The sequence below is a fragment of the Bubalus kerabau genome, chromosome 8 (genome assembly GCF_029407905.1).
Source record: "Bubalus kerabau isolate K-KA32 ecotype Philippines breed swamp buffalo chromosome 8, PCC_UOA_SB_1v2, whole genome shotgun sequence".
NCBI classification, from domain to species: Eukaryota; Metazoa; Chordata; class Mammalia; order Artiodactyla; family Bovidae; genus Bubalus; species Bubalus kerabau.
The window spans coordinates 53,293,591-53,309,771 of record NC_073631.1 but is presented as its reverse complement, the minus strand read 5'-3'; the positions used below and the strand labels follow the sequence as shown (position 1 = coordinate 53,309,771).

The following is a 16,181-nucleotide window of genomic DNA, read 5'->3' as shown; positions in this document are numbered from 1 at the left end:
AAGTAGTTAGGCTGATCATGAAAGAAAATGGAAAGAGAGGGAGAGAGAGAGAAGTCAAATCAATAAGAAATAAAAATAGAGAACTAGAAAAGGAAAGGCAGGTGGTAGAGATGGGCGAGAAGAGAGACAGAAAGTGACAGAAATAGAGACGAGGAAGGAAATTGTAAAACAGAAGAGAGAGAAAGAGAAAGAGAGGGAAGAAAGTCAGAGCTGGAAAGAAAGAGGGTGTGGGGTAGCAATAGGAAATTGAAAAGATCTGTGCACAGAGATGGACTAACAGAGGGAGGTAGAGAAATTGAGTGGTAAAGAAAGAACTGGTCAAGAGGAGAGCTGTACAGAAGTTGGGAGAGCTGTCTAAAACCATGACATAATGAGGGCCCACATAATGGGATTACTTGCACATATATATGTGTATAATATATGTGTATATATATACACACACACCACAGGTACTTGATTCTTCTGTTGATGGGCACTTGGCTTGTTCCCTTGCCTTGGCTGTTCTAAACAGTGAACATAAGGGTGCAGGCATCTCTTAGTGTTGTTGTTTTCTACAGATAAACACTCAGAAGTGGAATTGCTGGATCATGTGGTAGTTTCATTTTTAACTTTTTGAGGAAACTCCATACCGTTTTTCATAGCGACTACACCAATTTACATCCCCACCAACAGTGCACAAGGGTTCTATTTTCTGCCCATCTTCAACACTTTATTTCTAGCCTTGTCAATAATAGCCATTCGGACATGGGTGAGGTGATATCTCATTGTAGTTTTGATTTGCATGTCCCTGAATTTCAGAAAAAATATATGTTTTTAGTTTGTCTGTTCCAACTATTGTGAGGCTCCTTATTTTTTCATGAAATCTGGACACTCTGTATGAGGCAGTCTTTTACTTGAGGATGAACATGAATCCTCTCTCCAATAGATTTATAACACATGCACACACACGAACACACATCCATTTAATTTTAAGGACAGTCAAATGTAGACTGACATAATCAATCTTACTTTCTTATAATAAAGCAGGTTCAGTTCTTATTGGATTCTCTGGTTGTTGGCTCCGAGTTTGCTTACAGGGGTAAAAGGAAAGGTAGTTCGGGGAAGGAATATAAAGAGTCACCGGACAAGACCGTGGCAGCAGCATAAACACTGAAATGCTGGACTGCAGGGAACTTAGCCCCTGTTCACTAGGACTGCTCACTCCACGAGGCAACAGGCAAGCTTGGTCCATGGCTCTCCTCGCCTCAGTTCGCATTTGATCCATCTGCTTGCAGTTCTGAGTTCTCAGTGCTCAGGCCTCTCCTCTCCTATGGGGGAGATGGCAGCTCCCAGCCTGCCACAGGAGGGCCCTCAAGAAAGGGTTGGTGCAGAGAGGCGAGGCTCCTCCCCAGGCCTCCCCCAGCACCCACCCACTCTGGGATCAGCCCGGTGGTCTTTAAGAGAGATCCTCCCTGACTTCTCTGCCATCACATCTGCTCAGAATCCCAGTCTAGCTCACTGCTGGGGCAGGATGCGGGCCCCAGCACTGCTTCTGGTTGTCCTGGCTCCCGGTAAGTGTGTTGCCTGGATGCTCCTGGAATTTTTCTATATTTTGTGGCAATGTGTGTGTGGTGGGGGTAGGGGTGGGGGGTGGGGAAGGTGGGGGAGGTTGTGGGGAAGAGGGTCATCCTAAGAAATTAGTGGTTCCTCTTCCTCATTATTTTTTGTTGCTTTTCCCATTGCAGTCATGCAGGTATCTTCCGACTTGATGTTAATCACTAGTAATACTGGGGAGACTGCTTCCTTCCGTTGTGATCTTACACAAGGGGCCACCTATATCCACTTGTACAAACATGAGGAGGGGACGGCCCCCCGACGCCTTTTATACTACGACAGCTACAACTCAAAGGCTGTGCTTGAATCAGGAATCAGTGGAACAAAATACCATGTCTATAAGAGCACAGGGAGGAGCTATACATTTACAATCCTAAATCTGCAAGCAAGTGATTCCGGCATATACTACTGTGCTATCTGGGATAAGCACGTTGGTTCAGACTTCCTGTACACTGCACTGGAAATTTTGCTTGTGGCTGAAAATCACAGCCCTGATATCAGCGGCCGCTTCACTTCCTCCCCCAATTTCTTTTTGCTCTAAACAAAGAAAAACCCGGAACTCAATGCCCATGAATCAAACTTTATATTTGATGGCCACCTTCTACCTCCCCACAATAGCCATAGTTTTTCCTAAAAACAGGCCTCCATCTCCTGTCTGTAGGCAAGCAGTGTGGCAGGCAGCATATTCTCAGATCTCCCAGAAGCTAGTAGAGTTCATATTATTTTCTCTTTAAGACAGACAGAGAACCTAGGATTATCTGTGAGGGGAGATATTTAGGAGAGGAAAATGGAAAGACTAGAGAATACTGAACCATTCACCTGATGAGAAAATGGCTGGGAATAGAGCATCTTTATTATCCAGGAGTATGAAGAATGAGAAATGATGGAATGAAAACTCGGAGTTCTTGAACCTCAAGCTGATATCCAATTTATCTTTTGGACAAACTGATATTTCTCTCACATAATCAACGAGGGCATGGTTGATCTAGTGAAAATGTAGGGGGAAAAGTGATTGTTTTAGGTGTTTGTGGTTGGTGGTTTAGTCACTAAGTTGTGTCCAACTCTTGAGACCCCTTGGACTGTAGCTTGCCAGGCTCCTCTGTCCACGGCAAGAATTCTCCAGGCAAGAATATTGGAGTGGGTTGCCATTTTCTTCTCCAGGGGATCTTCCAGACCCAGGAATTGAACCCAGGTCTCCTGCATTATTGCAGGTAGATTTTTTTACCGACTGAGCTACAAGAGAAGCCCCGTTGTTGTATTCTACTTATACCCTCTGTTGAAGTTCAGCCCACAGCCAGAACTGTCTTCAACAAGTAAAGCCAAAGCTTCTTTCTACCCCCACTCCCTACCATTAACAAGGCCAAGTGCCAAACTAGAATGAGACTTATCAGATCATAATTTTCTCAATAATTAAAATTAAAGAACACTTTGGGTGAACAATCAAAGAATGGTATATATTTCAGTTGAAAAGTTATATAGCCAAGGGTTGTGGCTGCCTTATTGGGCTAGGTTTAAGGAAGCAAAATTGATATTGAAATACAGAAATGTCAGCTCATGTGTATATGGTTCTTCCAAATGTGTACCAGTGTCTGAGCTTCTAGAACAGTGTTTCTCAAACTGTGGTCCATGTACCACCTGCATCAGAAGTACCTGAATTGGAATAAAAGTGCATGTTCTGGGTGGCACTCAACAGAGTGAATCAGAATCATGGAACGAAGGCTGAAAATGTGCATTTTTTGGTAGACTCCTAGTGATTCTTCTTCAGGTTGATTGTAAGTCTTGCTGCACTAGCACAGGAATGCCTACTAGAATAGTGTTCATGGTCTTATCCCCACCCCGAAGCCCCATCTGTCTTGTTGCATCCTGGGCGCTGCTGCTCTCCAGGTCATCACATTTCTCTATCAGAATCTCGGAATTAAATAAAAAAAAAAAAAAAAAAAAAAAAAACAGTCTCACACTACAAGTCAAAGCTTCAGATTCTTCTTAGCTCCGTGACTGCAGACAGCAAGGAATTGCATAGTAAATGCACTGCCTTTAGCTTGCTCTACTGCATCAGCAACCACACTGTAACTATTTGCAGCTTTAGGAAAGCCTGAAGCATAAATATATTTTCATTTATACTTTTCCAATGGTGTTAAGACTTTGTTTTGCCCTTTTGATTCCTTGATGAACTTTAATTTGAATTTTTGTGTATGGGTGTAAGGTAGCAATCTTAATGTGGAGATCCAATTTCTCCCCCAATTACTGACTAATGCATATTATATCACTGTTTTTCTTTACACTTTGTGATAACTACTTTTCCATGTACTCACAGAACCCTTATGATCTCTCCCTCAGTTTCCATTCTCTGTCTCTGTTTATACAGGTCAGTTTCTCTAAGGACACAGCTATAGGTAGAGACACTGTATGTTCGAGAAACAAAAAAATATGTAGGATAAGCAGTTTGCGATACACAACCCAGGTGTGATTGAAGAAATCAGAGGGAATAAAAAATGCTTGAAGACAATGAAAACGGGAAAACACCATAAAAAAAAATCTGTGGTATACAGCAAAAGCTATTCTAAGAGAGAAGTTTATAGTGATACAAGCCTACCTCAAGATACAAGAAAAACCTCAAACAAACAGCCTATTCTTACACCTAAAAGAACTAGGAAAAAGAACAAATAAAAACAAAGGTAAATGAAAGAGAATAAAAATCAGAGTAAAGTAAAATAGAGACTAAAAACATCATAGAAAAGATCAATACACCAAGAGCTGGTTATTTGAAAAGACAAACAAACTGGTAAACCTTTAGCCAAACTCATCAGGGAAAAAAAAAGAGAGAGAGAGAGGGAACTCAAAGATACAAAATTAGACATGAAATTAGAAGAAGTTAACAGCTGATACCACCAAAATGCAAACAGCAATAACTCATTACTACAAATAATTACTCAATACATGGCAAGAAAATAGACTGCCTAGAAGAAATGGATACATTCCTAGAAATGTTCTAAAAAGTACAAGTTCTCCAGCAAGAATATAAAAACAGGGGGGAAAAAGTCTCTTCTGCAAGTGGTGCTGGGAAAGTTGGACAGATGCACATAAATCAATGAAATTAGAACACACTCTCACACCATACACAAAAATAAACTCATAATGGCTTAAAGATTTAAACATAAAACTTGACACCATAACTTGCCTAGAAGAAAGCATAGGCAAGACATTCTCTGACATAACTCATACCAATGTTTTCTTAGGTCAGTCTCTGAAGGCAATAGAAATAAAAACAAAAATAAACAAATGGGACCTAGTCAAACTTACAAGCTTTTTCACATCAAAATAAACCACTAAAAAAAAAAAGACAACCAATAGAACTGGAGAAACTATTTATAAATGATGTGACCAACAAGGGCTTAATTTCCAAAATATGTGAACAGATCATACAACAAAAACAAAAAACAAACAACCCAGAGGCAAAGTGAGCTGAACACCTTAATAGACATTTCCTCAAAGAAGACATACAGATGGCCACTAGGCACATGAAAAGATGCCCAACATCACTAACTATTAGAGAAATGCAAATCGAATCTACGACAAGGTGTAACTTCATGCCAGTCAGAATGGCTATCGTTAAAATGTCTACAAATAACAAATGCTGGAAAGGGTGTGAAGAAAAGGGAATCTTAATACACTGTCAGTGGGAATGTAAATTGGTGCAACCAGTATGGAAAACAGTATGGAGGTCTCTCAGAAAATTAAAAATAGAATTACCGTATGACCCAGCAACCCCACTCCAGGCCATATACCAGGACAGAACAGTCATTTGAATAGTGCCTGCACCCCTATGTTCATAGCAGCACTATCCACAACAACCAGAACATGGAAACAGCCTAAATATCCATTGACAGATGAATGGATGAGGAAGATGTGGTACATATCTATAATGGAATACTACTTAGCCATAAAAAGAACAAAACACTGCAATTTGCAGCAACATGGATACAACTAGAGATTATCATATTGAGTGAAGTAAGTCAGAAAAAGAAAGACAAATCCCATATGATATTACTTATATGTGGAATCTAAAATATGACACAAATGAATCTATCTTTGAAACAGAAACAGACTCAAAGACATAGAGATCAGACTTGTGGTAGCCAAGAGGGAGGAAGAGGAGAACAGGGATGGACTAGGAATTTGGAGTTGGCTGCTGCTGCTGCTGCTAAGTCGCTTCAGTCGTGTCAGACTCTGTGCAACACCATAGATGGCAGCCCACCAGGCTCCCCCGTCCCTGGGATTCTCCAGGCAAGAACACTGGATTGGGTTGCCATTTCCTTCTCCAATGCATGAAAGTGGAAAGGGAAAATGAAAGTGAAGTCGCTCAGTCGTGTCTGACTGCAGCCTACCAGGCTCCTCCGCCCATGGGATTTTCCAGGCAAGAGTACTGGAGTGGGTTGCCATTGCCTTCTCTGTTGGAGTTGGCAGATGTAAACTATTACATTTAGAATGGATAAACAACAAGATCCTACTGTATTGCACAAGGAACTACATCTAACATCCTGGGATGAATCATAATGGAAAACAATGTTGAAAAAAAAAAGAACATATATATGTGTAAAACCGAGTCACTTTGCTATACAGCAGAGATTGGCACAAATTGTAAATCAACTATGCTTCAATTTTAAAAAAAAGAGAAAAAATTCTCCGAATTTCTCCTTCTTAAAAATTAAACATTAAGTAAAGGTGTCTCCTGTCCTCTTCCCATTCCAAGATTTTCTGCCCAAGGACTCAGTTAGTCCCCTACTCATAGCTCAGTCAAGAATCTGCCTGCAATGCAGGAGACTCAGGTTTGATTCCTAGATCAGGAAGATCCCCTGGAGAAGGAAATGGCAACCCGCTCCAGTATTCTTGCCTGGAGAATCCTATGGACAGAGGAACCTTGTGTGCTACAGTCCATGGGGTCGCAAGAGTCGGACCCCACTGAGTGACCTTCATTCATTGTTCTTTATAACTCACACTTTTAGATGCCTTTTAATACAAACCTAACCTTTATGGTATTTGATAGAGAGCTATTTTTCTTCCAACATATAATTAATAGTTCATAACTAATTTTAAGACAATCCATCATTTCCCTAAAATTAAAAATGTCTTAATTATATTTTTATATTAACATATGCTTGGAGGATTTGTGTTTTATTCATGTCTCAGTATTCTTACTCCATTATCATGTTATGTCAGTAACTTTGCAATAAGGGTTAAGAGCTGCTATGCCAAATTAGTTATTAAAAATCATTATTTTAATAAAAATTTTTAAATTATTTCATTTTACTTTTTATATCAATTTAAAATAAATATAACTAGCTCAGCCCCAATCTTTACAACATGGAACAAAAAAATAAAATGCTACCTTAAGTCTCATTGGAATTAGTCTATTTATACACATGATTTTAAGAAGAGTTTGCATGTTTATGACATTGAGCTTTTCCTTCATGAATATGATATGTCTCTCCATTTATGCAGGTTTACTTTTATGCCCTTTAGTAAAACCTTATACTCTGTCTTCTTACTGTTCTTATATTTAATAAAACTTATTAATTACATAACTCTTTAGTTACTCTTTTGCATTTTATTGCTTAAATCTTTCATGCATTTTGAAAAACAAACAATTCCTAAAGCTCCCGATAATTCTGCTCATGGTCTTGGAATAAGGAAAATCACAGGACAAGTTTTCAGAAAGGAACTGAGGGGACATCATTCATGACTACAATAGATGTAAAGGGTATATGACAGCCCGAAGTACTAACAACTTAGAATTCTCAGTTTTTTCTGTGGACATTCTGTGGATCATGAGATCTTATTTCCCCAACCAGAGATTGAGCCCAGTAAAAGCAGTAAAAGTGCAGAGTCCTAACCACTGTACTGCCAGGAAATTCCCATGAACTCTCAATTAAAAAAAAAAAAATCTATCTAAATATAATTAGCATATGAATTTCTCATCCCCTCCCATTGTGTTGGGACTGTGAGCTGAGCTCCTGTGAATGGACAGTTGCCCAACCTGACCCTCATACTTTCATCCTTGGGGCAGAGGAACTGATTGCTCACGGGACTTAGACCATGAACAAGTGCATCTGGAGTAGACATGGAGGCAGTAAGAGCCTGTCCTGTCTGGTCCTGGCAGATGGGCAGCTCATCTGTGCTCAGAGGAGTACTCAGCTGCTCCTGGCAATTTCTTTCCCCCTGCCCCAAGATGAGTGGCTTGAAATTACAGAATAGCCACGAAGAGACTTCTTTTGACTATCAGAGAAATGGATATTGTTTTCACGTATTAGTTTAAAGAAAGTATTATTTCAACGGAGAGAGAATTCTGCAAATTTCTTCCTTTATCCTAGGAAAAATAATATTAAATAAGTCATCATAGGACTTATTTTCTCATTTTCCTTTACCTTGGTAAAGAATTGTGCTGCCCAATGAATGGAGAGTTTGTTCACATTTCTCATGTACACGTGTGATGGCTGATGGGGTATTTGCATTTTCAGTTACTGAAGGTTTTTCTCCTTTTAGCAATACATTCCCAAATCACTAAATAGCCCTTGTGTTTGTGAAAAGAGAATTGCCTTTCAACTGATGCAAACTCTGAGCAGTTTCAACAGAACTGAACACCAGGAAATAAAAAAAAAAAGTCTTGATTCTTTGAATACCGTTCCTGGAAATTGAGAAACCCAGGTGGTTAACCAGTTGGTGTCAGTGAAGTGTTCTTTTCCTGTTTTTATCCTTTTCATCTTCACCAATGTTTTCAGTGATTACTACTCCTTGGAAAGCAGATATTTGGGTCCATTTATCTGAGGAAAGTGGCTTCCCCAGTGGATCTCTGAGTCAGAAAGATTCCCTGGAGAAGGAAATGGCAACCCACTTCCATATTCTTCCCTGGGAAATCCCATGGCGGGCTACAGTCCAAGGGTTGCAAAGGAGGCGGATACATCCTAGTGACTGAATAATAACAACAAATCAGAGGAAAACTTATAAAACATTGGATGCCGTGAAACCTATATCCAAGGACTTCCAAAAGAATTCAGAACAAACTGCCAGTATGAAGTTTTTTGACTTCTAGTCACTTTATAAAGGTAGAAAAAGGCTGGATTATTGCAGGAGGTTTTACCATTGTGATAGCTCAGGCTGGAGGAAGATATTTGGAGAAGGAGCTAACATCATAGTAACTCCTCCTGGTAAGTATCATTTTTCTATTCTTACTGTATTCATAAAATACTGAGAGATGCTTTGTAGAAAAAACCTGGGATCTCCCTGATATGGCTGCCACATTCTTGGTCTCAGAATCTAAACAGTAGTTTTACAGCTATTGGTCACTGTATATGGAAACTAAATCACCTTGTAAATGGTTTATTCTTGTCCCTGCTTGTAAGCAGTTGAAATTTGTGTTCTAGAAAACACACACGAAATAGACTCAGGCTAGATAGTAAAGTATTCTGAAGACCATGTCTGTCTTATTGCTTCGTTTATTTTCTATATTCTAACAAAATAGCATATTATATCATCACATTGGTATAAGTTAATAGTTCAAGTTCCTTTTCTTGTAAGCAGTCTATTAAGTGAGAAACACTTTTCTTACTATCTCTTCTCTATATTGTGAGATAAAATACTGTGCTCCTGAATCTCCTGCAAAACCAACATTCCTGATTTTCATCTCATCCCTAAGAGCAGTGGAAGGAAATTCTTACAGTAAATGATTATACAACATTGATAAATCTCACTTCTTATTACTCTAGCTTCTTAGAAGGAGGCTGAGATTATTTGATATTTAAACTATCTCATCTCTTGTGAAATTGTCTGGACATGGACCAGTTTGTGAGCTCAATGAGCCATTTCAGCTCCAAAGTTCATGAAAGTGTCTTCATGGCTGGGCATTCTCCTTTGCTCTTTCATTCTCTCAGCAAATATTTATTGAGGACAGTTTCTGTGCTGGGAGCTGCAGACAGAAGAGTGAACAAGACACAGAACAAGTCTCAACACCAAACAGCTTCTATTCTAGTGGAAACGCATTCTAGATTCTGGCTTAATTGAGACCTGTCTTCTATGGTCCATGGATGCAGAAGTAGGACGTCTTGGATTGTTGAGCTTGGTGCAACAGTTATTGCTTATAAAAAAACGTATGTTTTGTTTTGGAAGATTTTGATGAAATGGCCTCAAACCATGCCATTAAAGAGAATTTTAATGTTAATTAACATTTACTGAAGGATAGACATCATGATCAGAGAAGGCAATGGCACCCCACTCCAGTACTCTTGGCCTGGAAAATCCCATGGATGGAGGAGCCTGGAGGGCTGCAGTCCATGGGGTCACGAAGAGGCGGACATGACTGAGAGACGTCACTTTCACTTTTCACTTTCATGCATTGGAGAAGGAAATGGCAACCCACTCCAGTGTTCTTGCCTGGAGAATCCCAGGGATGGGGGAGCCTGGTGGGCTGCCGTCTATGGGGTTGCACAGAGTCGGACACGACTGGAGTGACTTCGCAGCAGACACCATGATATGTAGTTTCAATGCCTTATACTTTCCTCACCAGTAATCCTGTCATTCCCATTTTATAGATAAAGAAACTGAGGTTTAGAGAAGTTTAGTTACTTGCCTAAAGTCACATGACTAGCTACTGTGGCATAGTTTGGGATCCAGTAGAGACTTGTCAAAGTAAGAGGACTGGATCATTATGTGATATTTGAAACATTAAGTCATGTCTTTATATCCTGAATATTTACCCTTCTGTAGCCTGACCTGGATTCTGTAACTAACTATTAGTAATAGCTCATACTTTGTATTGCTGCTCACATGTGAAAGCAATGCTCTTGCTTTTAATCATAGCACTGAAATGACGTCTCTTTCCCTCACAAAGATCATGCATGTAAGTCACATGAATGTGCATTTATTAAACATTCAGAATATGTGTCAGTTCTATCTCAATCCAAAAGAAGTGAATTAAAAACAAGAAATGAGAAAGCAAGAAAAAAAATGTAGTGGAATAGCTACCCTATATTAACCGACGAAAATAAGCACACCAAATTTTCAAATGTTTTCCCACCACAAAATTAGAAAAAAGAACTTCAATGTGGAAGTCTTTAGTATGAAAATGAAGTAAAAAGGGGACACTGCCTTCAATATCCAGTTTATAAAATGGAGGAAATGGTCTTCAAACAAATATGTTTGTGCTCCCAATGCATCAATGCAATGGACACCAAAATGTAATGTCATTCATGAATGGTGACCCTCAGCTGATAAGATGAGGCAGCCAATGAAGCAATCCGACTTAACAAAGGAGAATTTGAGTACCAGGCATCCTGCCACTTTTGTGGTCATTTGACATAAGGCCCATACCTGGAGCTGCAAGCTGAACTTTGGACATGAACTGGATAGATTTTTTGAAGCTGAAATTTCTGGTAAAATCTTGAGCTACCCATAGATTGTGCTGTTGTTGGGGAAAAAGCCATTTGTTGTGGACAGCAGAAGTGAAGTTCCATATACTGGCTGCATACGTTAGGCTTTAGCCAATGTTCCCTTTGATTTTGTTCACCCTGGAAATGCAGCAAATACGACAGAACAAATGACTGCCTATTAACTGGGTGTGTGAAAAGCTGTGATACAGGCTTGGAGAATCCCAGACATATCAAAACACAGAGGGATGCCAACAAGTCATCCGTTGCTATGGATCTACTTGTAAACCCCAGATACTGAATTCCCATCAGAGAGGCAAGCTTTGCTCCCATGATATTAAAATGTCATGTTGGACCACACAACTATCACAAATAAAAATACTACTAATAATATCAATGATAATGTAGTAATATTTACAATCTCTTACCTCTATATAATTTTTATTCAAATGACTTTTCAGATCTTGTTTCATTTTGAGCTCACCAAAACACTAATAAGGATGGTCATTTGACTTAACAGTAGCACGGTCATTTTCAAATAAATAAGGTACCCAAGGCGTTAGTTTACTTGATTTGCTCAACCACAGAGCTTGTTAGGAGCGAAATGAACCAGGACCAGAAGCCTAGTGTCTTGAATTCCAAGTCATCATAGTTCTACTAGAATTTGAAGAAATCAGAGAAGCTAATTAGTCTAAAGATTTTGATATGACTTGAATCACTGTGGAATAATTACATAAAAAACTTCAATGTTGGAGCAAAACTCATTGTCACAGGTAGGTATCAGAAGAATATAATTTTTTTTTCAAGGTAGTAGAGGGAAGGTAAGAAATAATTAAATAGGAATGATATTCCCCCCAAATGGGAATGTGGATGGGAATTAGATGTAGAGATTTAGGAGAGATTTTACCACAAATTCACATAGTAAAGGAGAGCATAGACAACACTGTACAAATATTATAAAAAATTTGGCTTCTTGTCTGTGTGGACTTCTATAAAAGGCTCATGTATAATGTACATAATCATCATGTAAGTATTTGGCCCAGGGTTGAAGTTTGTCATTACAGGTAAGTTTTATGAGTTAACATGTCTCCTTTCCTGATGCTGAAGGGGTATTTCCAAAGAAAGTGGGCTTTGGAGTCAGGCTGACCTGGAACTTCCGATCCACCACTAACTACGTATGTGAACATGTACGTTATTCTCTGGAATCAGTCTCCTAATCTGTAAAATAGTATAACAGTATTATCCAGCAGGGGTTGTATGAGAATTAAATGAGACATTGTGATGAAGTATTTAGCACGTTGTCTAATGCATCAGTATTCGTGTCTGGATAAGCCCGTGGACAGAGGAGCCAGGCGGGCTACACTCCATGGGGTTGCAAAAAGTTGGACACGACTGAGCACCGTACGTTTTGTTGGCTAACACGTCATATGTGTTGGATAGGTGTTTATTCAAATGTAAAGGGAAAGTTGCATCCAAGAGGCAGAGTGTTGGTAGCTAAACTGTTGATGAATTGAAATTCTTCAGAGGATGCAGCTGTACTATTAACAAATGGAAAGTTATCTTATGGTTCCCTCACACACATAAAATTGAATTGGAAGGTATCTGTCTCTCTTTAGTGGACTTTGGTTTACGTGGCAAGAAAAAATGAGATTAAAATATGTTTTTTTTTAATATGTCCTGTTGTTCTATGTGCTTTAAATCTTAATCCTTTAATTTAAATGATATCATTTCTAACAACAACATTTATTGGCTTAAAATATATAACCAGTAAGCTTGGGCTTCGTGCTCATACTTATCAGAAAAAAGTTTTAATTTATAAAGAAAATGATCAAGAAGTGAAGTCAATTAAATATAGATAGAAATCTCATGAATTAAAAATTCTTATTTAAGTATGAAAGAGCTTCAATTATTTAGTTTGTAAAAGAAAAATGAGAGGGGGTAAAAAGAGGGAGGACCTAAATCACTATCAACAAAGTATATGGTTGGAGAAATCACAGTGTCTTGCTTTTATAATGTGTAAAATACCACTTGTACTAAAAGCAAGATGTATAAAATTAAAATAGCACATTACAACCCAACTTTATTTACAACATGAGTGAAAAATCAACCCTGTCTGCTTACTGATTTAGAAGAAAAACCAGGAACTTTGCTGCACAGGCAGAAGTTCCCAAGAAATGTCTTTTCTTCTCAGATGAGAAGTCCAGTTTCTCCCTTCTTAAGATACTTCCCCGTGAAGGACTTTCCCAGGGGTCCAGTGGTTAAGACTCCACCTTCCAATGCAGATGGCACAGGTTCGATCCCTTGTCAAGATATATACTTCATGCAGCTGGTGAAAAAAAAGAAAATAGTGGCAGTAAAGCAGTTCAGCAGCCTTAGGGGGCAAATTCAAATTATAGGGAAAACACCGAGAGCCAGAATATTGTGTATTATTACTCAAGCTAAAATTTCAGATGAAATTCCAAAATAAAATGTGCTTTTGGTGAACATTTTCTGAATTTGGAAAAATTCTAAGTAGATTACTTGATAAGTTTAGTATAAGAGCCTTTCTGAATATACATTTTTTTTACATGAAAGCATAGTTAGTTCACAATGTTGGGTTATTTTCAGGTGTACAGCAAAGTGATTCAGTTTTTTTTCGTGTGTGTGTATATTATTTTTCAGATTCTTTTCCATTTAAGGTTATTACAAGATATTTAATATACTTCTCTGTTCTACATAGTAGGTTCTCATTGTTTATCTATTTTATATGCAGTAATGTGTATCTGCTAATCCCAAATTAGGAGCTTGGGATTAATAATACATTTTTAATAGAAGTTTTGGAAATAACATTATACAATCAAGGCACTATAAATAACATGCTGCTCTACTCCAAAATCTGGAGTGGTTCAGGTATAAAATTGAAAGGTCATGTAAAATTAGAAATAAAGAGAATTTCATCACTTCAGAATTGGGCATGGGATCCACATCTGGAGCTCAAAGTTCAACTTCGCAGTACACATGTCAAGTACACATGGGTGTTGATTCCCATTCTCAAAAGTAACTATATTGCTTTGTAAAAACCAATAAATTTTCACTGGGTATTTTTATGGTTCACTCCAGAATCAGTTAAATGAAGAGTGAGATTCCACAGAGTTGCAGAATATGAGAATGTGTTATTTGGACAAAGAGAGCATAAATTGCAAAACACAGGATGGGAAAGGGAAGTAGTTTAGAAGCTAGCAAAGATTTTCACCAATACAGAAACCATCAGTTACCCATTGCCCCCGCCACCCCTATTCGCACCACCCACCCATCCACTTCAAAACAGGCTCCAGTATTATAGAACAAAAGAGATTTTTGAAAAGATAACTGGGGACTTCCCTGGCAGTCCAGTGATTGGGACTCCACATTTCCACTGTAGGAAGCATGGGTTCAATCAATAAACATGTTCATGAATGTTGGAAGTCTTGATGTGGAGTATTTATATGGGATATTTAAAAGTCATAATCCCATGGACAAAGGAGACTGGCAGGCTATAGTCATTAGGTCATAAAGAGTCAGACACGACCTAAGCGACTTGGCACACACACAAGATGCACCCCATCTCTGCATATGGAGAAAAAGTGAAGGTCGAGTTATAATCCAGCTCTGCTACTTAACAGCTGTGACTTTGGGAAAGTTCCATGAAGTCTTGAATTTCTCTAGCCATTAAAAATAAATCAGTACTAAGCACCTACCAACGTACTGTGGATGAAAGGCCATAGTGAGCGGTAGCCTTCTGTTCTTTTACTACTCACTAGGTTTTTCCAAGCCACAACATGTTGGTGTTTCTTTAACCATTCTTTTTAATTACTATTCCATATTGCCCTACAGAGAGAAACCTCGAGGCAGACACTTCCCCCAAGCCCACTGTTTTTCTTCCTTCAGTTGCTGAAATCAACCATGATAATGCTGGAACATATCTTTGTCTCCTGGAGAAGTTTTTCCCTGATGTTATTACAGTTTCTTGGAGAGCAAAAAATGACAGAAGAGCTCTGCCATCCCAGCAGGGAAATACCATGAAGACCAAGGACACATACATGAAGTTCAGCTGGCTGACCGTGACCAAAAACTCTATGGATAAACAACATGTATGTGTTGTCAAACACAAGAAAAATATAGGAGGAATTGATCAAGAGATTATTTTTCCTTCAATAAAAGAAGGTGAGTGAATATAAATGTAAATATAACCTCCCCAAATACTGTTTTTCAAAGGCAATACCCACCTTTCCGGCTAAGTGTTAATGAAAAACAAACAAATATGTCTTGATAAAATGATGTTTCATTTAATGGTGCTATCTCCCCATAGGATTAAAATAGGATAGGCTTTGAAACATAGAAAAGAAAAAATCTTACTTTCTCACCCTCAGTTTCATCTTCCAAAATATTAAGATCATATGATGTTTAAGTGTTAGAGTTGTTGTATGGATTAAATGAAACAACATATGTGAAAGCATCGAGCAACTTAGCACACAACAGATCTTCACTGTTGGGATCTTGGTTGGTCAGGAAATAACAACACTTATACATCTTTCAGGAATGTCCTTAAGCAGGCAAAGTCATTCTCAATTCAGTTCTCCTTTACAATTCCAAAGCAATGAGTTATTAAATGACAAAATGGTGTTAGTATAAGGGAGCCAAATTGCAGCTCAGCAAAAAGAATAATTTGACCAGGTGGTTTTTTAAGGGCTTAGGTTTTTGAAATTTGTATTTTACATACCACTATAAGATAAAATTTGTAATCAAAGATTGGGTGATGCTAAAGTGTACAAACTTACTCCCATTCTACATAATGAATACATTTCTTGCTATTAGAAAAGGTCTTTCAAGATATTTTTATTGCAGCCCTAGCACATGCCAGGTCTGGAGGGATGTACGGATGGACACACTGGGGTGAATTACTGCCCAAGGAGGATGCATTACAGTCAAGAGAATATACACTTTCCTTGATGACTTAGGGTCACTTGTGATCCAGGCATGACATCTCAAAGCAGCCCCCATGAGCTGATGCTAGACATGTCCATGCAGTGTGGGCAGAGAGCTGGGATGTGCCTTGGCCCTGGCAGTGGTCCTGTAACTCACTGGACTCAGGATTTAATGTCCTGCATGTTCACCTAACAGACCAAAGGCTCCAAAGCGCCCATCAGAAGGAAT

General features: G+C 38.7%; 1 protein-coding gene across 1 annotated transcript; it reads left to right on the top strand.

Moving 5' to 3' along the window:
• Nucleotides 1-1,510: 1,510 nt before the first annotated feature.
• Nucleotides 1,511-15,184, top strand: LOC129658551 (M1-specific T cell receptor beta chain-like; the record flags this gene model as incomplete). Its single annotated transcript, XM_055589469.1, has 5 exons — nt 1,511-1,550; nt 1,725-2,027; nt 3,016-3,025; nt 8,740-8,795; nt 14,862-15,184. Coding segments are annotated over exons 1-5 (732 nt in total), but the record flags the coding sequence as incomplete, so codon positions are not given.
• Between the last annotated feature and the right edge of the window lie 997 nt (nt 15,185-16,181).